At 41.6% G+C, this 26455-nt stretch overlaps 1 protein-coding gene across 1 annotated transcript in view; it reads right to left on the bottom strand.

Moving 5' to 3' along the window:
• Positions 1-1186: 1186 nt before the first annotated feature.
• CDC42EP3 (CDC42 effector protein 3) overlaps positions 1187-26455 on the bottom strand; it is a 36939-nt gene continuing 11670 nt past the window's right edge. The window contains exon 2 of the mRNA XM_043990125.1: positions 1187-3273. Within this exon, the coding sequence (XP_043846060.1) occupies positions 2248-3015 (768 nt within the window). The 5' untranslated portion in view covers positions 3016-3273 and the 3' untranslated portion in view covers positions 1187-2247. The remainder of the gene's footprint in view (positions 3274-26455) is intronic.

The following is a 26455-nucleotide window of genomic DNA, read 5'->3' as shown; positions in this document are numbered from 1 at the left end:
ATTGGTGGTAATAGTATAATCCTAAATTTAGCAAGAATGAATGTGTGGGGCAGCTAGGTAGTGCAGTGGATAGATCACTGACCCTGGAGTCAGGAGTACCTGAGTTCAAATGCAGCCTCAGACACTTAACACTTACTAGCTGTGTGACCTTGGGCAAGTCACTTAACCCCAATTGCCTCACTAAAAAAAAAAAAAAAAAAAGAATGTGTAGCTTTCCAGTTCCCCTAAGTCAATATCCTCAAAGTATCTGAGGCTCCCAGCAAAAAGGTGGATTGTACTCTTTGCTACCCTCTTAACCTCTTAGTCTGTTCAAGAAATCAAGGTCTTTGGGGCAGTTAGGTGCTCCAGCCATGGAGTCAGGAAGACCCGAGTTCAAATCTAACCTCAGACCCTTGACACATACTAGCTGTGTGACCCTGGGCAAATCACTTAACACCAATTGCCACACCAAAAAAAAAAAAAAGAAAAGAAAAAGAAAAAGAAAAAAAAATAAAGGTCTTCTGTGCAAAGCCTTTCCTGCACTCCCTGCCCCCACCCCAGAGTTGTTCATGCCCTCCCTTCCCCATTAAGGTGGCTTTGTCTGCTTTCATATAGGGTTTCACCTTAGAAGGTCTGCCTCCTGAGGGCAGGGAGATTCACTTTTGCCTTTTGTATACTCAGAACCTAACACATTGCCCAACACAGAAAGTCACTTATTAAATGCTTGCTTGTGAAATTGACACTTTGCCTCTTGGTCCATTCAGTTTGGGAGAGCATTTCTTGCACAGAGAAAGGGAAACCATGGCAGCTCATGATGGGATCATATTTATATGCCTGGGGAAAGAAGGAGACAATGGAGAGGCAAGAATCTACATCCTGGTAGTGGCGATGAAGTTTTGTTCTTCCATCTTGACCATATACAGATTTTTTTGCCTGGCAGATTCTCCTGAGGTGATAAGACTAATTTCTGGAGCCTCAGGAATCCAAGTAATAATAAAATTATCTATCTTTTAACACAAATAAATGAAAATTATTTTATCTGTTGACCTGCTTCAAGAGCTCCTGTAAAATTCTTCTACCCTGAGTTTAAGGCAACCATTTTATCATCTGCCTCCCTCCCTCCCCTCCTCTCCTCTCCCCATCCCCCAGTGCCCTTGTCCCACACCTTTGCAGGACAGTCAAAAGGCAGGCTCATTTTAACATTTACTTTTTATTGTGTTGCATGAAGTACCTATGTAATTAATGCAAGTATTGTCTCAAGAGCCACATTTCCCCAAACATTAGGTGGGGCAGCTCAGTCTCCGCAGAAGCATCAGTGAATATAACCAGTGCCTTTTTTTTTGAAACTTTACAATCCTGTTGTTTGCAGTGCTATGCGCTTATGTGATAATAGATGAAGAAACAAAAATAATGCTAAGTATTAATACATCTTCTCAAAACACACACACACACACACACACACACACACACACACACACACAATTTACAATGGATTCCCCCCCAAACAGAAACGAGGCAAGCGATGACTTTTGGATGCAATTCCTATAAAATGTAGACTCTGCAATAAAAAGCCAAAGGCACATAAAAATATATTTTAACTTTAAAAATAATTTAGTTACAGTAATACTTTGCTTGAGTCATCTTCCCAACATGTATTTGATGGTCCAAAAATCTGAGATATAGAATATGTAGGGATATACAAACTGCAAAGAAAGAAAAATCCCAACCCCATAAAGTTGTTCAAATATGAAACCATACAAATAGTTTAACACTGAAGACCTAGCTACAGTGTAGTGCAGCCCAAACAGATAGAATTCTTAGAAAATGGTCTCTACTGAGAAAAAAGGTTTAGATGTTAAATATGAGGGAGAGAATTTGATGCTTCCTTCTTCCCTCCCTCCACTGCTTCTCTGATAACACTCTGAGGACTCCAGAGTCCTGCAAAGTTCCTTTCGGTGATGAGGCAGGCAGTCTTACCAAACACCATCCCCAACCAGATTCCTTGTGTATTTACTAGCAAACTCTTGATCTGCCCATCAAGAATGCCTGCAGAAAACTGGTTCTGACTCATTTCCTCTGTTTCACAAGGTGAGCTCTGAGCATATCACACAGTAAACAACATAACAGGTAAAAAAATATTTTGTAGGAACACTTATTTTAGAAAACCCGTTGCAGAACTGCAAATACAACTAGTGAAGCTCTTTGTACATTTCCTTCAACTGGGGTTGGTTTTGGCTTGTCAGTATCATTGACGATGGGTCTGCGGTCCTATAACTTATTTTTATCCATGACATTAAGAACCTCATCTAAAAGTGAGGGACCAAGGTCCAGCTGCAGGGAAAGCAGGGATCCTGTGATCTCAGAGAGGGATTCTTCTGAGTTTGTCTTCTCCTTGATGAGTTCGCACGGAACAGAGCTGTCAAACATATCTTCTGTTTGCCAGTCACTGTACTGTTCAGAGAGACTGGATGAGTGGCTGTCTCGGCCATTACTGTAGTGGGATGCTGTGCCATTGCCTTTCCATGGGGTGTCCTCAGGGTGCACAGTCCCATTCTCCAAATGGTTGGATTTCTCCTGAGTTTTTTCTTCTATAACTGGCTCACAGCTCAGCCTCGGGAGCTTTGAGGGCCCAAAGGAATCCTGCTTGGTATTAAATGTCACAGGGGATAATAAGGGCAACATGAGAGCTTGGGAACCACCAATGGCAGGAAGGGAGATAGCATTTTTGAGCACCGGAGAAGGTGTCTCTGAAAACATGGAGTCAGAGGTGCTGTTTGCCCTTAGGAACTCACTATGCCCAGGGAGCTGGCCAACTCTCATTTTCTCCTGGTTCCCGGGTAACAGCTCATAATTCCCTTGAAGAAACGAAATATCCCCAAACACATCATGCTGGCCCTCTTTTCCGATGTGAATCGTGTGTCGAAAGTCCCCTAGTGGAGGACTGATCATATCTGGAGACAAAATGTCCCTCAGTTTAAATTTCTTTCCTTTCTTGTTATTGGCAGCTTTCAGGTAAATCGGGGTCTTGGCCGGCATCTTTGAATTGGAAACTGTCTGTTCTGCAGGGCAAGAAAAAAAGCCACTTTCTTTTTTGGGCGAGTGGGCACTTTTCCAAAAAGAGCTTCAATGTGGTCTCTATCACATCATTTTCTCCAATGGGTTAGACAACAAATAAGGCCCCTGATGTGACAGCAGTTCACAAAGGAGTCTCTCCTGAGGATCTAGATGGGTAGGTCCGACTGCCAGGTCAACCAGCCACAGGGTGGTCAAGATGATTCTGGGAGAGGAGAAAACCTGTGTAGACAAACAAAGCAGGGATCATTAACTGACTCACTATGGTTCACTCAGCCTTGGGCTACACATCATTGTTGTTTTGTTAAATCTCCAGTGATCAGAACATGAAGCCTTGTATCCATCCACTCTTAAAATCTCTGGGCTTGTCCATACACCCTCAACTGAACCTTCCCCTTGGTGATGACTCCCCCAAATCGAGTATGACATCCTTGAGAGCTGGAACTTTTCTATTTAAAACCCAAGCAAGAAAGAGTGGGCACCTTTCCAGTACCCTTAAGTCAATATCCTCAAAGAGACCTAGCATCCCAGCAAAAATAGACTGTACTCAAAAACAAAACAAAACAAAACAAAAAAAAGGGGCAGCTAGGTGGCGCAGTCGATAGAGCACCGGCCCTGGAGTCAGGAGGACCTGAGTTCAAATCCGGCCTCAGACACTTAACACTTACTAGCTGTGTGACCCTGAGCAAGTCACTTAACCCCAATTGCCTCACTAAAAAAAAAAAAAAAAAAAAAAGAAAGAAAGAAATTCCTCTACCCCTAATATCCCATCACTTGCAAGGTTTTATCAACTCTACGCCTAGGCATCTCACAACTGGCCTTTTCTCTGCTCTCAGTCTCTACCCTTAGTTCAATCCCTTATAATTTCACACCTGGGCTAAGGTAATAGTCTATTTAAGGTCTTTTCCTACAGTCTCTTCCTTCACCAAACTATCTTCCATGTGGCTGCCAAACTTATAGTTTCAGAAGAACTATTTAGTGTACCCTCTTTTAGAAAGCTTCGAATGGGGGGCAGCTAGATGGCACAGTGGTAAAAGCACCGGCCCTGGATTCAGGAGTACCTGAGTTCAAATCTGGCTTCAGACACTTGACACTTACTAGCTGTGTGACCCTGGGCAAGTCACTTAACCCTCATTGCACTGCAAAAACAACAACAACAACAACAACAAAAGCTTCGAATGGCTCCTCGGGATAAAATACAGAATCCTTGACCTAGAATTAGGGGGCATTATTAAAGTCCTCCAACATCTCATGCTGTCCATATACTTCACCATTCTTGTTTCATAGTCATTTGAGTGGAAAACATGTTGTATTTGGAGCCAGTAGATCCTAGGTTCAAATCCTAGCTCTTCCATTTCTTACCTGTGTCTTTGGGCAAGTTGTAGGATCTTTCTGGGCCTCAGTTTCTTTATTAGAAAATGGCATTATTGGACTAAATAACCTCTAAGTTCCCTTTCTAGCTCAAAACCTAAGATCCTTCTTTTCCAAGCAGATTATCTTGCTAGCTAGTCTTTGCACATGACATTCCACTTTCCTGACTTTGCATAAATGATACCTCACCTGGGAATATACTCTACAAGAAGCCCTAGTTTCCTTCCAGGCTATGAACATAAGCTCATAGAAGGAATATTTTCAGTTCAATTTTGCATCTTCTGTGTTAGGGCTCAGCACTGTGCACACAGCAGGTGCTTAATGAATGTTTATTTTACACAGGTGATCCTTTACTGATTCTCCAGATCATCTTTCCAGCCTGGAATCAGTGGAAACCCTACAGTTCCTCTTCTTCTCTTGGGATGCCACAAATTATCAAATATTAACAATATTTTCTTAGCAGGCAGGATGGTAGAGTAGGAGTCAGAAAGACCTGAGTTCAAGTCTTGCCTCTGACACATACTAGTTGTGTGACCCAGGGCAAATTTCTTAATCCCTTGGGAGCCTAAGCATCTACATTGATAGTTTCTTCATTGGGATTACTCTATACCACTGAATTCACAGGTCTAGTTCAAAAAGAAAAATGCTTGCAATGAAACAAAATGAAATGCGTGAAGTCATGCTTCTAACTATTAATCATCAATTTCTTTACTGTCTTTCTTTGGACCTGTGGAGCAGGAACATATTTAAATCCCACCTCCCAGCCCTGGAAATAATGTCAGAAAAAAACTCCTTGGTCTTTACTAACTGCCACAAAAGTAAATCTTCAGAAGAAACCCTCTCTGTACTCCTCACTCTAAAAGGCAGAGTTTCCATGGGTGGTATTTCTGTCTCTGGCATCAAACATAAAGCTGTTAACTTGATTAGCGGCTGAAGCTCAGACAGCAGCAACCAAGAGCCAATCTCTGTAAAAGGTTGTGGGAGATCCCTGATTTACATCCCCCCAGGGAGGTGAAGTCCCCTGCATCGCAGCCATAGAGACCATGCAGTGTGTTCCCCCCATCTCAAAAGCTTTACAAAGCCCATCTGCGGTTGACTTGTGGAGTGTGGGTTACATGGGGACAGAGACTGGTGTGCCAAGCCAAGTTTACAAGCAAATCCAAAAGCAGAGGAAAACACAGCAGCACCAACCAACCATACAGCAGAGCACTATTTGATATTTCTATGAACTGAATCATTTGCAGAAGGATTTCTCAAGGAAGTCTCACTGGGAAGGCCTGATTTTTGGCAGTATGTTGGTAAATGATGGATGGGGAGAAAGCAAAGGGGCCCAGAAGAAAGAAAGGATAAAGACCCTTAGTGCACAGTGCCTAGGACACAGTAGGGCTTAATTTTGGTTGAACTGTCTGTGTGTATAATGACCAAGAGACTTGACCCTGAGACTTAAGAGATCAGAGGTTCTTAACCGGTTACCCAGTCTCCATAAAGGTTTATCAAGAAGCTTTGAGAAGGTCTATGAACTTGGATGGGAAAAAATGTCATATTTATTTTCACTAATTTCCCAACTAACATTTGTCATTCCCTTCAGTTATGAATATAAGTGACAAACCACATTAGCATTAGCAGTAACTGTGTCTGTCACCAATAGAAGTTGGGTACTGTCATATCACATTACAGTCGTTGCAATACTAATTACTAATACTCTTCAATCCTTCAAAATGATTATAGTTATCAGACTCATTGCTGGTCACAATGGATTGCATTCTTTCTGTGTAAAGATTGTATTTCAATATACTTGGTTTCCTTTGTAATCCTCTGTATTTTATTTTCTGCATTTAAAAATATTATTCTGAGAAGGGGTCCACTATCTTCAGACTGCCAGAGCATCTATGACACTGAAATAATGATGATAATAACAACTGCATTTATAATTGTAAATTAAAAAAAAACAACAACTTCTGGCTTAGCACAGAGAAGATGGGGATGAGCCTGGGTAACAGATGAGCCCTAGGAAGAGAGCATTTGAATATTTGGAGAAGAATAGGAAAAAAATATTTCTGCTTTCATGCTGTCCAGGGCTTGGTTCTTTGGAAATATGTTCTCCTAGGCACCAGAAAGTCAAAATATAGAAGGATCCAGGATAGAAGCTCACTTTTTACAATCTCAGCCTTCCTTCCATTTGTGGATAGTTATGGGACCTGTGATTTCATTAAAAACTCCCTGTATGGGGGCAGCTAGGTAGTGCAGTGAATAGAGACCCTGGGCAAGTCACTTAACCCTCATTGCCCCACAAAAACAAAAACAAGAAATGTAAATGTAATGAGCATCTGCTATGGCCCATTCACAGATCTTAGCTCTAGAACTGGAAGGGGAAAAAAAAAGAAGTCTTTTGTTACAATCCCCAGTTCTACAGATGAGGAAACATGCAAAAAGGTACTTGCTTAAAGTCTCATAGGTAGTGACTGAATGAGCCCCGCTGGGAGTACAAAGATGCAAGAAGACAGGATTCTTTGTGCTCAAGGAGGTTCTATTTTAAACAGAGGAGATAAGATGAGCATGCAAATATCTATATATAGCCATATATACTTTGTGACCCTATTTTATGAACTGCAAATCATGCACACTGCACCCAACACATGTGTAAACATGGTGGACATGCTCTAGATGAACAGTATAGGGGCTAGAATGAGATCCTCCATCTTTTGTGGCACCCAGACTTTTGCGACAGTTTTGTTATAGTGCCCACTGATTTGATTCATTCAAATGAGATAATGCTGGCAAAATAATTTGCCAACTTTAAATCACTATGTAAATGTCAATTCTTTATTCAGTTGCTATTTGGCAAAATATTGGTATTTGAGACATTTCAATGGTTTCCAAGGAAAAGAGAGACAATATGCCTGAACTTAGAGAGCCAAAGAAGATTTTTGCTTAGTCTAGCAGAAGCATAAAGATTGTATTAGAACGGGAAGAAACCAAAAGTAGGAAGGCCTATTACTAGGCTATTACAACAGTCTAAGTGATGAGGTTCTGGTATTGGGGTGGTGGCAGTAGAAATATCAAGGTGGGTCATACATAAGCACCATTTGCAGAGGGAGAATTGACCAAATACTGGTACCCAGTGACATATGAGAAGTGAGGTCCAAAAAAGGGTCAAGGACTGGGTGAATGGTGGTACCATTCATGGAAATGGTCATGTTTAAATAGGCATAACACCAAACTGCAGAATATTAGCATTGAAAGGGACCTCAGAGGTCATCTGGGCCAACCTGCTCCAAAACAGGAATGCCGGGGCAGCTAGGTGGCGCAGTGGATAAAGCACCAGCCCTGGATTCAGGAGAACCTGAGTTCAAATCTGGCCTCAGACACTTGCCACTTAACTAGCTGTATGACCCTGGGCAAGTCACTTAACCCTCATTGCCCTGCAAAAACAACAACAACAACAAAGGAACAAGCAAAAAAACCAAAACAAAACAAAACAAAAAACAAACAAAAAATACCAGGAATGCCTCCTATAACAGCCCTGACGAGTCAAAAAACCATGGCTTTAGAAACATAGGGAACCTTCAGCCTTCACTACTGCCTGTTCTGCCTCTAGATAGCCCTCCTTGGTAGGAAGTTCCTTATAAGGATCCCAAATCTAAACCTATGTCACCCTTCTCAAAATAATGTTTTTAAATAATTGAAGGAAATTCTAAATTTTAATTTTAATTAGAGATTAGTGAAAATCAAGATGCTTTCTGCCTGCTCCCACTTCATCTGAGTTCAAAGATTCCCTGAGCCCAAATTAAGAATTCTTGCCTACACTATCAAAATAAATAAATGAAAAAGACCTGGAGGGACTTTCATGGGAAAACTGGAACATTAATGCACCATTGTTGAATCTGTGGACTGATCCATCCTTTCTGGAAGACAATTTGGATCTATGCCACGAAAGCTAGTAAACTATACATACCCTTTGGTCTAATGACACCACTACTAGGTCTAAAATCCATAAAAATCAAAGAGAAAGGAAAAGTACCCATATGCACAAACACATTTATAGCAGCAATTTTTATGGTGGCCAAGAGTTAGAAAATGAGAGGATGCCCATCATTTGGGGAATTCCTAAACAAGTTATGGCATATGCATGTGATGAAATACTACTGAGCTGTAAGAAATAATGAAGGGCATGGTTTCAGAGAAAGCTGAGAAGACTTGTGTGAACTAATGCAGAGTAAAATGAGCAGAACCAGGAGCACAATTTATACTATGATAACAATACCATAAAGACAAAAAGAATGAGCAGTTCTGACCAATGTAGTGACCAACCTCAGTTCCAGGGGACTAATGAAGACATAAGCTATCCACCTCCACTTAGAGAGGTGAAGAATTCAGGAAGGCAGCCTGAGACATTTGGTTTTCGGACATGACCCGTATAGTTGTTGCTTTTACTTGATTATGTGTTTGCAATAATTTCTCTTGCTTTCTCAATGTTGGGGGAAAGAGGTGGGAGGGAAAGGCAGAATTTCTTTGATTTAAAAAAGTATATTATAATAATGAATATTTTAAAACCCCTAGGGCCAAAAAAAGAACACATCTAATCCCTTTTCCACATGTTGTTATTGTTCAGTCATTTCGGTTATGTCTGACTCTCCATGACCCCATTTGGCATTTTCTTGGTAGAGATATTGGAGTGGTTTGCCATTTCCTTCTCCAGCTCACTTTACAGATGAAGAAAGTGAAGCAAACAAGGTTATGTGACTTGCCCAGGGTCACACTGCTGGTGACTGAGGCCAAATTTGAACTCAGATCTTTCTGATTCCAGGCCCCAGTGCTCTATCTGCCGTACCACCTAGCTGTCCACCTGACAGACCTTCAAACGTTTGAGCTGATTCTCTTTTTTCTTTTTTTCTTTTCTTTTTTTTTTTTTTTGGTGAGGCAATTGGGGTCAAGTGACTTGCCCAGGGTCACACAGCTAGTAAGTGTCAAGTGTCTGAGGCCAGATTTGAACTCAGGTTCTCCTGAATCCAGGGCCAGTGCTCTATCCACTGCACCATCTACCTGCCCCTTGAGCTGATTCTCAAATGTTGTATTCTCCAATTCTTTCACCATTCTGGTTACCTTCCTTCAAACTTGATCTACTCTGTCAAGATCTTTCCTAAAATGTGGTTCCTAGAACTATACTGCAGACTTAACCGGCAGCCTAACTGGGGAAGAATGCACTGAGGCTGCACTATCTCCTTCATTCTTGAACACAATGCTTCTACTAGTGGAGGAAAGATTATTTTAGGTGCTTTTCCTTTTTGACACAAAGCAACAACAAAAAAACTACCCAGCAGCACAGGGTGAGGACAGAGCCTTTGGACATTCCAGTAGAGACCTCCTTTCACATTGCCACTGATACACTGAGGACTGTTGTCTGGATGCAGTTACCACTGATTAGTTTGCCATTCCCTTCTCTAGCTCATTTGACAGATGAGGAAACTGAGGCAAACTGGGTTATGTGACTTGCTTGGGGTCACACAGCTACTAAGTGTCTGAGGCCAGATTTTAACTTATGAAAATGAGTGTTCCTGACTTCAGGTCTACCACTATGCCACCTAGCTTCCCTAGAGTTAGAAAGACCTGCGTTCAAATCTGACCTTAGACATTAACCAGCTGTGTGATCCCACACAAGCCACTTAATTTCTGTATACCTAATTTCCTCAACTGTGAAATGGGGATAATAATAGCACCTACCTCTCTGGGCTACTGTGAGGATCAAATGAGATAGTATCTATAAAGTACCTGGCACATAGCAGGTGATATAGAAATATGCTTATTTATTCCCTTTCCATTTTAAATGAAGCATTTAAAAATCCTTTCAGGAATTCAAGGCAATTTCACTGTGCTATGATTTGAAGATCCCCGGTCTCTCTCTTTTTTTGAAAATAGAGACCTTTGTCTACTTCCAGTCTTATATTCTCTTATGAATTTTCAAAATTGCTGTTAACAGGGCAGCAATCATACTTGCCAATTCTTTCAGGACTTGGAGATGTAGAGTTCAATATCCCAGTGACTTGAACTGAATCGGTCAGAAAGAGAAGCTTGGTGCTCTCCCTATCATCTCCTCCCTTATCTTTTTGGTTCTCAGGACTTCAAGCCGGATGAGGATGAGTCTAGCCCAACCCTGTCATTTTACAGGTGAACAATCAAAGACCCCAGAGAAGTTAGATGCCTGGGCCAAGTTTATTCAGTTAACAAGAAGAGTTGTGACTAACACAGGTCCTGTGATAATGGTGCCTTGGTTAACCATTTTTTCTCTCCTCTTCCCTAGTCCAAATATCACTTTCCTTGGATTTTTATCCTGTCTCCAACATATAAAACAAAGGCCCTAAGGTCAAGGTCAACGGGTCATATAGTTTCACCTAAAAAAATACCTGCAGTTCTTCCTGGCCCCAGGTTCATTTGCATGGCAAGAAGGAGCATTAAGGGGGCAGAAGGGATAACTTTCTCTGGCCCCAAATAATCTTTGTGCTTTTGTTGGATGCTGTCCCTTAAGAGAAAACTGACAGTCAGATTTAACATGAATGAAGGAATTTTCTAACAGACTCACATGGTTGGCTGGGCCCAGAAATTTTCTACGAATGTGCCAGAAGGAGAGATGAAAGGAGAATAACCCTCAACCAGGCCCTATCTGTTGGCTCACACTAGCTGCCTGGGGGGCATGGGTGGGGGTGGGGTAGCCATATTGGCCTCATGTTAGTAGAGCAAAAGAATGTTAGCCCTCCCTAGAATGGATGAGGTTTACTAATCACTGCATCCCTGCAGATGATAGGAGAGAGCAGCCCATGACCCACAGAGGCCCTTTAAACTGAAGATCAGCAGCTGACAGAGAGCAGGCTCATAGAAACTGGAAGAGAGATAACACAACACCCAGTAGAGAAAAGAGAGGCAATAAATACCCTGCGGAAGAAACTGAAGCATAAAAAAAAAGCATCAGAGGAGAATGTCAGAGGTGTGAACTGCCCCAGTGACGCTCTGACCACATGCATGTATTCCTTACATGTAAGTCTGTACTTACCCAGAAATCCTAATTACTCAGATTGTGTATGTGTGTGTGCTGCAAGTGCGCACACACACGCGCGCGCACGCACACACACACGCGCACACACACACACACACACACACACACACACACCTTCATATATACCTTTCCCCAACTGATGTTGAAGTGAGTTTTGGAAGAAGGTGCACCTGTGAATATGGAGAAATCAAAGTGCCTCCAATCCGTGGCAGCTTTCTGGAGGTCCGTGGATTGGAGTGGGAGGAGGCATGGGATCAGCTCTTATCATTAGAACGTGTTCTTTTTAAAATATTATTTTAGGGGACAGCTAGGTGGCACAGTGGATAAAGCACTGGTTCTGGACTCAGAAGGACCTGAGTTCAAATCCAGCCTCAGACACTTGACACTTACTAACTGTGTGACCCTGTGTGACAAAAACAAAAAAATATTTTATTTTCTGTTCCAGATTCTCTCCCTCCTCCCTGTCCTCCCACAATCCATTAAAAATGCAAGAAATACAATTCTCATTACACATATGAAGTCGTGCAAAACATATAATAATTAAAATGTTTAGAGGAAAGATACTAAGCTTGGACTTGGACATTTTATGTTTGAAATGTAGCTGTTGTATACCTAAAAGGAAATGGAGATCTGGAGTCTGGGAGAGAGAGTTGGGTTAGAGATACAGACTTGAGAAGTATACATAGAGAGTTGATAGTTGTAGCCATGATAAGTTTGCTAAGGATAGATAGAAGAGGACCAAGGACAGAATTTCAGAGGACACTCCCCTGGAATAGCTAGTGAAGGATCAATTAATAAGATAGAAGAGCCAGGTAAAAGCTGATACTGTTGGCGTCAGGGCAGCTGGGCCATGAGGAATAGGTAGGATTCAAATCAGTAAAAATGGGACAGGTGGAATCCCCAAATTAGGATGGAGGCAGGGGTGGGTGGAGGGGACAGTTCTGAATGAGCACTTCTGTTCTACTTTGTCTAACTAGTCTGGCTAGAACTGAGGGTTTGTGAATAGCATAGTGGGAACTGTGGATTGTAGAAAACCTGGGATGACAAGTTAAGGAAGCCAGGTTTGATTCCATGAACAACGGGAGCCAAGAAGGTTTTTCAGTCCCTAGGGATGGGACACAGACTCATATAATTTACAGCACTGAAGGGGTATGATATTTGTCATGCATGAGACCACATGCCTCCCTGGGCCTCAGTTTCATCACCATGGTTGTGGGTGAGTTAGATCAGATGGTTTGTGTGATCTCTTCCGGATCACAATCTATTATCTGATCCTCCTCGGCTCAGAAGGTCCCTAAAAAATGACCCCCTAGTTTTGCAGGAAGTAGCATGGCAGCTGAGGTCCTGAGAGATGGAAAGAAACCAGCTGATGGGTCACTTTAAAATCATTCTGGCCCGGGCATTCAGGATGGACTAAAGAGAGGGGGAGGCGGGATACAGGGAGAAGCAATAGAGTATTACAGAAAGGAACAGGAAAGAATGTAAATTAGGGTAAGAGTGGGATTTAGAAAGGGAGGGATGACCGGGCAAGGCAGCCCATGGTTGAGGGGATAAAACATCACAGTTGGAATAGGGAAGACCCGAATTTGAATCCTACCTCTCATACTAGCTATGTGAACCTGGGCAAATGACTTCATCTTTGTCAGCCTTAATTTTCTCATCTGTAAAAAGGGCATACTAATGGCACCTATCAAATATTTGTGAAGCCCTTAGCACAGTTCCTAGCACATTTTAGGGGCTATCTAAATGCTTACTCCCTTTTCCTTTCCCCTATCTCACCAGGTTGTCACAAGATAACATGCAAAGCATGATATAAATACTATTATGGTTGCTGTTGGGAATGAAGACATTTCTCTTCATAATAAAATAATAATAATAATAAATTCATTTGGAAGAACAAAAAGTCAAGAATAGCAAAGGAAGGTAGACATTTCAAGGATCGCCAAAGCAAATATTGATAAGGTATTTGTTGTGTTATTATGTTATAGAACCAAATTATTCAACAGCATTAGAATGGTACAATGTAAAGACCACTGGTTCTGAAGTCAGTTGGACCTGGGTTCATGATCTGGGAGACCTTGGGTAAGTCATAACTTTCTTGGGCCTCAGTTTCCTCATCTGTAAAATAAAGGGCTTGGAACAGATGGTGTAAGATTTCTTCTAACCCTAGAGCTATGATTCTGTGGTCACTTTACATTTATTGAAATACCAAAATGTTAGACTCTGCCTGCAGAGTACAGACATTTATTTATTTATTTGTTTGTTTGTTTATTTATTTATTTTTTTTAGTGAGGCAATTGGGGTTAAGTGACTTGCCCAGGGTCACACAGCTAGTAAGTGTTAAGTGTCTGAGGCCAGATTTGAACTCAGGTACTCCTGACTCCAGGGTAGGTGCTCTATCCACTGCGCCACCTAGCTGCCCCGGATATTTATTTTTTAGGTAGGGCTTTTTTCCCTGTTGATTTGACATCACTTGTAGCACTAAGAATTCTCTTCCTTTGTCCCCTCCTGTTCTTATCCCCTCAGCGCTCCTTTACATTACTATCATTCCTTTGCCTCCTATCTTCCCCCAATCTTTAAAATCTTCTTATGTCTCCTCTGCTCTCTCAAACCCTCCTCTTGACCCTGAAATCTGAACTCCCCACAATCTCTAATGCCTCTCAGAGTGCTTGGGAACATGTTTGCTCTTTTCTTTCTTCTCTCCTCTAGATGACACCCTAGATAATATTCATTCTGGAAATTAGATTCCTTTGAAAACAGATGCCTACCAAAGGTCCTGAGCTCTGGGTAGAAAGGCCTTGTCAACAAAGAGATTCAAGTCTCAGCTAAGTCCTTCTGCTTCAGTCAAGGTCAGAAAGAAGTGGCTGTCCTTGCTCTGGGGCAGGTCCCCCAACTGAAATGCACAGGCTCCCCAGGAGGGTATTAGGGTAGAAAGGTGGAAAACAAAGGCACCACGGGCATAAGGGCATGCCAAGAGAAAGACAGAGCCAATTTCTGAATGGGGAAGAGAGCGGGCCAGGCCATGATCACAACCAAACAGAGCCAGCGATGATATATAGCAAAGTGGACTGGACCAAACTCCTTCCAATCTGTGGTTGAACAGAAACTATAATCATGAACAACAGTGGGAATTTCAATAGTAACCCAGCAGGTAGCAAATGGTCCAAATGTTGATCCATTTTCTTTCCTCTTCCCCATCTTCCCTCTGGTAAAAGGAGAGAAGGAAAGGGCAACAGAAGGAAGGAGGAGGAGAAGCAAGAAGTATGGATTACTGCCAGGCTGGATAAATCAGTCACTGAGTAATTGAAAGTTGACTATATTGGCAACTCATAGGGGTTGGAAGGGGGAGGTTGGGGGAAAGATGCTGGTATTCAAAGATTCCACTTATTTTAAGAAAGGCATGTTTGTTCTGTCTTTCAAGTTAAAAAAATATTCTCTGTGGAGAGAGAAGAAAAAGCATTTCTTCCATCTTACAAAATAGGTTGAAATGTTAATTTAAAACACACATGGGTAAAAAAAAAAAAGGCAGGTGGGAGGGGTGCTTGTTGTAGAGAACAGTTTTCTGGTTTTCCCCAGTTTTTGTACTTGTGTCACAGTCAGCATTTAACTTTCTTGTGCCTCTTAACTCTCTGATCCACCCTGACCTCCTCCTTACAGACTCTGCTTTGTGTCCATATAGATGCTGTCCCCAAAGTCTTGGTGCGGTTTTTAAGCATCCATCACTTTCTTATTCTCCCTTCACTGTGAATTTTAAGATCCTTCCTTCAGACTTTATGCTCACCAACCTGATTTATCTGACCCAGTTTATGAAAACTGATACCTTTTGTTTCTACATTACCTACATTTCCCATAGTATCCCATCTCTCTCCCTTTCCCAGGGAGCCACCCCCCTTCTTACAAAGAATAAAAAAGGGTAGGGGGAAGATCAGCAAAACTAACCAACACATCAGAACAGTTTGATTACTATATGCAGTGTTCCACATTGCTAGTCCCCAATCTTGGCAAGGAAAGCATTTATTCATTTATTAAGTGCTTACTATATGCCAGGCACTGTGGTGATAGAAAGAAAGGCAAAAGATAGTCCCTGCCCTGGAGGAGTTTCTAATCTAATGGGAGAGACTAGTAAATAAACACTTGTAAGGATAAGATTTGTTCAGGAGAAATTGGAAATAATTAACAGAGGGGAGGCACTATAATTAAGAGGACTTGGGAAAGGCTCCCTGTAGAAGATGGGGTTTTAGATGGGACTTAAAAAGAGCCAAGGGAACTCAGGATGCAGAGATGAGGAGGAAGACCATCCCAGGCTTGGTGGATGGTCAAAATGCCAGGGACCAAAAGATGGAGTGTCCGGTTTATGGAACAGCTAAGGAGGTCAGTGTCACTGCACTGAAGTATAGATGGAGGAGAATAATGTACAAGAAAACAGGAAAGGAGGTGAGGGCGGCAGGATTTTATATTTGATCCTGGAGGTGATAATAGCCACCTGGAGTTTATTGGGGGTGGGGGGAGGGGTGGTAAGATGCCTCCTTAAAATTTAAAAGTATTAAGACTAAAAGAAAAATCCAACATGGGAATTCTTGGGCAAGTCAAGATGAATAAATAAATGTAGCCATTGCCAAATATCCAATAAACAGCATTCTGGTGGAATGTCTTTCATACTTCTGGTTATTCTGCTCTAGACTTCGGGGGAGGGGGAGATAGGAAAATCCTATGAAAAAATGTCTCTTCTCTCCATATCCACACATGCTGATGCCCTATCTGTAGGCTATAGTTCAACTGTCTGAAGAGAGTTATTCACATGATGCCCATTGCAAGAGAGCTGGATTTGCTGTCAGAGAATTTAGGTTCAGAGAGTAGGTTTCCTAGGTTATTAAACACAACAACAAGAACAACAACTTGTGTGACCGTGGAAAAACCACTTAACCTCTCAAGATCAGTTTCTTCATCTGTCAAATGAAAAAGTTAATCTAGAGCAGAGGTGAAAATGTAAGACTAGGGGCAGCTAGGTGGCACAGTGGATAAAGAACCAGCCCTGGATTCAAGAGGACCTGAGTTCAAATCCAGACTAAGACACTTGACACTAGCTGTGTGGCCCTGGACAAGTCACTTAACCCTCACTGCCCCACAAAAAAAAAAAAAAAAAAAGTAAGGCTAAAGTGGAACCAGATTAAACTGTAATTGGGAATTAATAAATTAATACATTAATAAAATAAATAAAAATACAATAAAACACAGATAACGTTAATTTGAGGTCCCCTTAAGTCAATATTCATCTGTTTTTATTTGAATTTGATACCGCTGACCTAGATGATTTCCATAATTAATGGCTCTGGCTTGGATTGTCAAATGGTACACACTAGGGGCTCAAAACCTTTCTTGTATGTGTCTGACCCCTTTGATAGTCTGGGGAAGCCCATGGCACCATTCTTAGAACTTTAAAAAATATTATATAAAATAAAATACATGTGATTATACAAGGAACCCATTCTATCAAAATATGGTTAACAAAATATTTTTTAAAAAGCAAGTTCAGGGGGCAGTTATGTGATAGTGGATAAAGTATCGGCCCTGGATTCAGGAGGACCTAAGTTCAAATCTGGCCTCAGACACTTGACACTAGCTGTGTGACCCTGGACAAGTCACTTAACCCTCATTGCTCTGCAGCGGAACTAAAAGTTCAGGGCCTGCAGATGAAGGACCCCTGCTGTAACAGAAATTGTGAATATCAAGAAACAAAGGGGATGTAATATCAACAGGTCATTTATTCTGTCCATTCCTCTGAGAATTTCTCATTGTTTTTCTCAGTTGTGATTGATTCTATTTGGGGTTTTCTTGGCAAAGATACTGCACTGCTTTGCATTTCTTTTCCCTCATTTTACAGATGAGGAAATTGAGGCAAACAGGGTTAGGTGACTTGTCCAGGATCACAAAGCTAGTAAATGTCTGAGGCCAGTTTTGAACTCAGAAAGAAGAGTCCTTCTGCCTCCAGGCCCAACATTCTATCCACTGTGCCACCTAGCTGCAAAAGTTTGATTTCTCATTAGACTAAACCATAATATTGACAAGGAAATTGTGGTTTTTTTGAGTAAGCCTTAATAGTCTTGCAAAACACAAATCTAGTATCTAGTATCTCCACTCCTTTCCTCCCATATCCCAAGCAATTCAATTAAATGCACCTATAATATTCAAAGCATTATGACTGCACCTTGCAGATTCTTACTTTTCTACTACTCACACTTGCTCACAGAAAGACACAAAGGAAACAGCCACTTGCCTTCATAAAGCTCCTCATCTAGTTTAGTCAACAAGCATTTATAGATCACCTGCTATGTGTCAGGCACAGTGCATACAAAGAAAGTCCCAGCCTGTAGGCACTTACGACCTAACGGGGGAGACAACATGCAAACAAATGTAACAAGACATATGAAGGATAATTAGAGGTAATCTCAGAGGGAAGGGACTAACATTGAGGAAGGTAGGGAATAGCTTCAAGTAAAAGATGGGGTTTTAGCTGCGACCTTCAGGTCTCAGGAAGCCAGGAAGTGGAGACAGAGGGAGAGAATTCTAGGCCCTGGGGACATCCAGTGAAAACACTGGTTCAGTGTGGGATTTAAAAAAAAATTATATCATTCACACACACACACACACACACACACACACACACACTTATTGAAGTAATTTATTACGAACCAGCATAGGACTTTTCTAGTAAACCTTTTCTAAAGTGAAAAAAAAAAAAGAAAATGCTCAGGAGCTGGGAAATTCAGTGTCTTGTTTGGAGGAACAGTGAGGCCAGAATCACTGGATTGTATAATGCTTGGAGGAGAGTCTGGTAATAGTATAAAGTGCTCCATAAAGTTAGGACAAAGACCATTACTGACTGAAACTATCAGTGGAGGCTTCATGGAAGAAGTACTGAGCTGAACTTCAAAGGATGGGTAATCTTTAAAGAGGTAGAAGTTCTATACGTGGGGTAAAAGATGCAAGGAAAGTGTTTAAGAGCATTGGGGTCAACATATGGATGATGATGCTGGCAAAAGAACGAAGAGGAATATTAGGAAGGAGGAGAACCAAAAGAGATGGTTGTCACTGAAACCAAAGAAGGACAGAGTGGGCAATAGTGTCAGAATCTTCAGATATGTCGGAAATATTCTTACCATAATGGCCCAAACTGCAAAATGTAACCCTTACACCGGGTTCCCCTAAAACATCACAGGCTACCTTAAGTGGAGAAGTGTCTGCTTTTGGCTCTACCCAGAATCCCAAGAAAATCTAAACTAGAAAGATGTCTCTGTCTGGATATAAGATTGAGGGAAGAAGGAGAGCTGGAAAGGAAAAAGATACTCCTTCTCTCTCATGGCTCCCACCTCTGGGACAGGGACATTGCTTGCCAGGTCCAGCCATACCTCCCCCCGCCCTCCCCCGCCCACCAGACACTTTCTAATCCCTAGTCATCAGTGACTCTACCTATGCTTGATGGAGGAGGAAAGATGACTGAGACCCTACGACGTGACACTCAGTCCTATTCCAGGTATCAAAATAATGCTGTGGGGGCAGCTAGGTGGCGCAGTGGATAGAGCACCGGCCCTGGAGTCAGGAGTACCTGAGTTCAAATCTGGTCTCAGACACTTAACACTTACTAGCTGTGTGACCCTCGGCAAGTCACTTAACCAATTGCCTCACCCAAAAAAAAAATAATAATAATAATGCTGTGACTCAATTTATCCTGAAGAGAAGAAGGAAAAATACTAGATCCAGCTTAGTTCTGCCTTTTGGGAAATTTATCCCAAATTAATGAAGCAAAACTGAAATTCTCTCTCAATCTGGTCAGTCTTTAGGCCAGGAGAAAGTTGGGAACTTTTGGAGATTAGGGCTCAAACCACAGTCATTTTTTCATCTCTGTGCACCAATATTATCCACATACTGTTCCTCCCAACTGCATCCTCCTGTTTAAAAATAAGGCAACAGACAGATCAACACCAACTAGATCCATTGGATTTACCTAGCTGGCAAAATTATATTTCTATTAACCTAAATAGAAGTTATAAAGGTCATTTTATAGAACAGGGTAAGCTTTTGCCCCCAATTGGCACCATAACCAGCTTCCCCCTTCACTGTTTCAACTTAGCCCCCACACTCCTGGCATGGCAGAACATCCTTCCACTAATTACACTTCTGGATCTGCACCTGGATGGAACCTTAACAATCTCAATCCCTCACAAGAAGTGGGGGAGAAGAAAACTGCTATTTCTTAAAATTTCCTAGGGGCAGCTAGGTGGTGCAGTGGATAGAGTGTTGTGCCTAGAGTCAGGAGAACCTGAGTTCAAATCTGTCCTCAGACACTTACTAGTTGTGTGACCTTGAGCGAGTCACTCGGCCCAGTTTGCCTCAGTTTCCTCATCTATGAAATGAGCTGGAGAAGGAAATGGTAAACACTCTAAAATCTTTACCAAGGAAAACCCCCAATGGGGTCACAAAAATTCAGACACCACTGAAAGAAAAAAAAAAGATTACTAAAATTGCTACCTTTCCTAGAAACCCCCATAGCCAGGCTCTGAAGACTTCCTCTACCTCTAGAAATCCATCTGCCCCCATATAGTCCCAGTTTTTATACAAACAGGAAAAAGGGAACACCCACACACCGGCTGCTCCAGTCAGCGCTGGGTCTTCAGTTACTCTTCTCTGGGCCCACTTTCTGCTCTAGGAAAAGCTTAGCTGATCATTGCTCTTTTCCCAGTCTTTAGTTGTGCCTTCTTTTTTTTCCCCCCAGTCCTCTGGGTTCTCTCTATTCTGGACCTCTGACTCCTGTCATTTTGTCATTGCCCTCCCAAACCTTTGGGGAACATCAGGCAGTACTTGTTTTCAGTTCTCTTTGTTGTCCCTGGACAACACCTGATATATACTTCATACCTTCATACACTCCCTATTGATCAAAGGGCTGGTCTGGACACAAGCATCTCTTGGTCATTCTATAACCAAGAGAACACAAGAAAATGAAGCACTCTACATAGACACCCCCCCAAAAAAACCAAACAAACTACGTATTAGTAAAAGATGAGAAATATGGGTGTCTTTGTCAATATCAAGTAATGCATATATTCACACTTATATACATACATATATACATGCAAACATATGCAAATATACACATACATATACACACATATTCATGAAGCAATGGGGTGAAGGGGGGTATTATGTTGGATTAGAGACAGAAGACCTTATGTCCAAATTTACCTCCATGTTCTCAAGCTCATTGGTTCTTACCTTTTTTTTGTACCATGGACTCCTTGAACAGTCTGGTAAAGCTTATAAACCCCTTCATAAAAGAATCATTTTTAAAAAACATGTATAATTAAAGGAAATCCTAAAACTTCAGTTAAAGCAGGGGTTCTTAACTTGAGAGCCATTAATGTTTAATATTTTGATGAATATTTTTCAATATAATTTGTTTCCTTTGTAATTCTATGAATGTTATTTTCTGTATTTAAAAATATTCTGAGAAGTCTTCATCATATTGCTCAAGGGGTCCAAGAGGGATGTAATTCTGCTTCCACCCCAATCTAAATTCACAGACCCCAGACTAAGAAGCTTTGCTCTAGCTATATGACCATGGGCAAATGAAGAAAGTAATCCGCAAAATAGGTATCACATTCTCAATACACACATATGTATGTTACACACACACACATACATATACATATGGATAATATATACACACACACACACACACATATACAGGGTTATAAAGAAGAAAGTGTTTTGCAACTTTTCAATACCATAAGTTAAAATTATTATAACTCACATGATACTCAAAAGCATAATCCTAGGGTAGAAGAAAGCACAGGCTGGAGGAGTGTGTTTCTATTATCTGGATGATCAAGAATGAAGTGCTCTTTGAAATAATGAAAAAGACATCAAGGAGACCAAAGAGAGTCAATAGGATATGAAAAGGGGATTTTTAACACACATAAGGAGTTTGGAGGATAGAGGAATGTGATGCAGATAAAGTTGGCAAATGACTTTGTAAAGAGCTTTACATATGTTCTCGTGTGATCCTCACAACAACCTTGTGAAGTAGATATACTATTATCCTCATTTTACAAATGAGGAAACTGAGGCTGGGGAGGTCGAGTAACTTGACAGGGCCAGTTAGTAAATGCCCAAGACAGTGTTTAATGGGTTTTCCTGAATCCAAATCCAAAACTAATTCAAGAAGCTGAAGAAGGAGAAGGGGAGGGGACCACTGCGGTGGCAATCTCTAGGCTTCACTCAGAGCCAAATAATAGAGCCGAGGCTCCTATAGTATGGGGAGTTGGAACCCCGGAAGAGGAAACAGTTTCTTGGGCTCTGACAAATGATGATGGGGATGCAGAGGTGTCATAAACAGAGGCATCATCCAGGAGTCATCAGAGGAAGGGTGAATAATGGTGATGGTGAACTTCCTAAGGGCGCCACTATTTGTCAACTAGAATTAACAATAGAAAGGTCTGTCTTCCTGTAATACTTATCATAGCCAGGACAACATTTCCCCTAAACTTATTAACCTCGATGACTGCTCACTTCTGGTAATTTATTGTTTTGGGGGTAAATGCCACCATAGTAAACCTAGAAAGCATTACTAAGTATCATGAGAGTCCTAGACAAAAAAACTGAAGACATTATGGGCACATGTGTTTTGAAACACGCTGTCATATGAATGGAAGAGACTCAAAGGAGAAAAGGATTTGGAAAGTGAACAGCTGATGAAGAGGATGTCTGAGAACAGGGTTTGGGTTTCAGGACCCTGACTTAAAACACAGTAACATAACACAAGGTTCCTGGCCAGGGATGGATTGCACACACAAAGAGCTTGGGAGAAAATTTAATCAAGAAGGCTTTAGACCAAACAAAGGAAGGGGAACCTCTCCTCTTGGTCTGCCAAGTTTGGAATCACAGAGGGGCTTCGGTTTGACTTAAGATGATGACTAGCATTAAGACCAGTTATTCGTGGAAGACAATATCTTTGAAGGCAGCCAAGTATAAAACCCATGGCTTCAGACGTCTAAATGTAGATGATTTTAAGTCCAGGTAATAACCAGGGTAAATTATCAATCCTGACACAAGGGAGGAAATTCTACATTACACACTGGGTTCCAGAAAAGGTATGCCTTGTTTAAAAAACTGGGACAGAACACTTTTACGTCAAGAACCAAGAACCTGAGGTGGACAGGAATACTCAAGGAAGTATTTGGGCAAGGTTTGATGTAGAGAGAAAGAAGGTTGTGATAGCATTGGACAGAAGAGTTTTTAAAGAGTTGCCTCCGGCCCTGAGAGGATCATTAACTTGCCCAGCTGGAATGTGTTCATGTAGAAACGAACAGGAGCAACTCGTTCGTGGGGACATACTACAGCTGACCGAGACAGAAGGAAGAATTGGAATCAGAGATCTAGAAACAGATCACAAACCTGGCACGGAAGCATGAGACAATGGTGATAGGGTACATCTGCCGTCACTCCCTCTGCCAAGATCAGAGTCACTAAGCAAAGCGGCTGGCCTTCGCAATCATTGCATCCTTTACAAGGTGAAGGGAATGACGAATGGAACTGCCATTGTGCACCTGACTGGAACCCACAAGGAGGAATGAGATGTGGGAGAAGAAATGACAAGAACCTTGGGGGTAAATGACTACTCAGCTACAGAGCTGGGATAGAGGAGAGGCAAAGCCAAATAAATTTCTCTGCTATGTACTAATTCTAGCCGAAGAAAGGAGGCAACACAGCATCATTAGTTATTTTTAAATCAGAGATGGTTAACGGGGGTAAAGTCTGGGGGAGGGAGGGGGCAGGGGTCAGGTATGAAAACCATCTTCAAGGCTGTTAGGTGGAGGGAGGATTCCACCTCTATTTGGCCTGAGGACAAAACTAGGAGAAATGGGTACAAGTTGCTAAGAAGCCGATTAGATTTAATTAAAATTAAAAAAAGCAACAATGTTCTGCTTCGGGAAAGAATGAGTTTCCCCCACTTCATTTCAGGTCTTTGAGCAAAGACAAGGTGACCACTTGCTGCAGATGCTATAGAAGGGGATTCTTATTCAGACAGCCAATGCCTCCTATATGACACTCAAGTGTGCTGAGGACTGGGGATAAAGAGAAAGGCAGAAACAGTCCTTGTTCTCCAATATTATTCTGGTCCAAATTAGACTAGAAGGCCCCTGAGGTCCCTATCTCCTGAGCTGCAGTAGCATTTGACTTGAAGTCTAGCTCCAAAGCTTCTTAAACTGTGGGTTGAGACCCACAGTTTCATGGAGTCATGAAAAATTTGGCAACAGTAAAGTTATGTATACCTATTTTATGTATCCCGAGTCAAGTAAAAATTTCTCAGGTGAAAAGGGGTTACGAGTAGAAAAAGTTTAAAAAGTCCTGGTCTAGAAGACCCGAATTCAAATTGACCTTAGACACCCCCTAGCTGTGTGACCCTGGGCAAGTCACAGCCTCCCATCTCAGTTTGTCAGTTGTAAATTGAGGATGATAACATTTATTTCACAGGATTGTTGTGAAATCCAAATGAGATATTTATAAAGCGCTTAACACAGTGCAATTAATAAACAACTATTCCCTCCCTTCTTTCCAAGGAAGAACCTAACAACCAGCCCTATGCAATGATGGAATCATCTTCTAAAGTAGGGTACGCACCAATGGAGGAAATTTTCAGGTCAGAAATGTTGTCAGTGGAATTTCTGCGGAGACGAATCTTGAGCTAGGTGACTGACTGTTCTGGTTCCTGCCAACTTCAAGATTCTACAGTCTTAGATCAAAGCTGATACAGCCCCAGATAGATTTAAAAACAAGTTGGGTAACACAGTTGTAGGATGGAATTGTGTTTAATCTTTCTAATCACAGTGACCCAGCCCCCAGATAGAAACTCTCATCCTCTCCCACTTAGCACTTAATTTTATTTAGAGTAGAGTAAGCTCCCTGAGGGTAAAGTCTGTCTCTATTTATCTTCGGGAACTAAGTGGGAAATTAACAAGTGTTTGTTCAAATGATTTGAATAGATTAGGGCCTAGTAAAGTGGTGGGGAAAGGGAACCAGGAGATTCTAGCTGAGGTTTTTTGTCCGTTAACTAATGAATCAGGTGATCTCCCTTCCCCCCTCCATAGAATTGAGGATCCCTAAGCCCTTTTCTAGGTCTCAATTTGTCCATGATGTTATGTACGTTGGGGAGAAGGAATGAGTATATAACTTTCAAAAGCTCTAGTTTCTAATCTCCTTCTGGAGGTGACAAGGCAAACTTCAAGACTTTTAAAAAGCATCTTTTAAAAAAAAATTGTTCCAACTTCTCTTTCTCCTCCATTCCCACCCCCCACCCACTAGAACTCAAGCATTTCAAAATAAGTTATACATGAGCAGTCATGGAAAGCATTCCCACATTAGCTAGGTTGTGAGAGAAAACAGTCAAAAAACTCCCAAAACTTCAGACTGAGGAATTGTCAAAGAGAAAAAAAAAACTTTGGAACAATTTTTTTTTTAAATTGATGTTAAAATTTGTTTTTACATATATTTTGGAAAATAAAATTCTATGTAAAAAAAGCATCAGGGGCAGCTAGGTGGCGCAGTGGATAGAGCACTGGCTCTGGATTCAGGAGGACCTGAGTTCAAATCCAGCCTCAGACATTTAACACTTACTAGCTGTGTGACCCTGGGCAAGTCACTTAACCCCAATTGCCTCACTTAAAAAAAAAAAGCATCTTTGTAAGGAAATTTCAAAAAAGGGGGGGGTGGGTGGGTTTACATTTGTTTATTTTTTACTAAAAAAAAAAAATCAGCACCTTTTCTAATCCTTACCAAGATGTTAGAAATGAGGACTATGTTAGGACTAGTTAGCTAAAGCAGTTGACTCCCAACTTTTTTGTTATTTGGGGGGAAGGGGGCATTTAGGGCAACCATATTGTTTCAAGCATTCCATAAGAAACCACCCGTAGGCTCTCCCCCAGGCCCCGAAAGCATTCTCACAATTCTTAGACTCCTAGGAGGCACTAGGGCCACCTCCAATCTGAAAGCCGCCTGCACCCCCCCTCCCCCCCCCTCCCCGTGTCCTTCCCCCTTCCTCAAATACCTAGTGAGTCCACTTCCACAGTAAACACCTTGAGGGCAAGGAACCATTTTGTTTTTCCCTTTGTTTCCCTTTTTGAGGATACATCTGAGTTTAGCTCTGGAGACACAAATATTTATTTTACAAAGTCAAATGCTCAGTGAATTGAATCATTAAATATTCTGCTTCTGGATTTCACGTCCTATAGTGTATTCTCATAGTTGTTAGCGAACAGTGGCTTCTACCACACAGTGGATAGAGTTCAGAATGTGGAGTCAGGAGAACTGATTTCAGATTAGACCCCAGACACTTACCAGCTGTGTGACCCTGGACAGGTCACTTCACCCTGTTTGCCTCCGTTTCCTCATCTGTGAAATGAGCTGGAGAAGGAATAGGCAAACTACTCCAGTATCTTTGCCAAGAAAACCCCAAATTGGGTCATGGAAGAGTTGGACACGACTAACCACCAAAACAACAAGTGGATTGGATTTCCAGGCCAAAAGTTCTCCCAAACTATTTAAAGCACAGGTCTGTATTTCCCTCCTCCCAAGAACACCCCTCACCCCATTCCCAATAACCTCAGCAGGTAATAAGGCTTTGCAGTGAAGCTCCACTGATTCTCAAGCTTCAAATATTAGACTATAAGATCCCTGAGGGCAGGGATCGTCTTAGCCTTCCTTTATCTCCCAAGCCTAGTATAATGAGTGGCCACTTAAAGGTTGTTGACTGACTCTCACACTAGATCCACCATTAGTCCCACCTCAGGGAATCCTCCTTTACTCAAACAACATTTGTTGAAAGGGTACCTGGTCACTAAGGTTAGAGTAAAGAAACTCTCCCTCTAATATAAGAGGAAACATGAAACTGAAGGCAAATAAGACCACAAAGCAGCATCCAACCTACATTGGGAT

This window comes from Dromiciops gliroides, chromosome 2 (assembly GCF_019393635.1).
Source record: "Dromiciops gliroides isolate mDroGli1 chromosome 2, mDroGli1.pri, whole genome shotgun sequence".
Classification (NCBI taxonomy): Eukaryota; Metazoa; Chordata; class Mammalia; order Microbiotheria; family Microbiotheriidae; genus Dromiciops; species Dromiciops gliroides.
The sequence above is the reverse complement of the archived record's forward strand: the minus strand, read 5'-3'. Positions and strand labels throughout refer to the sequence as shown.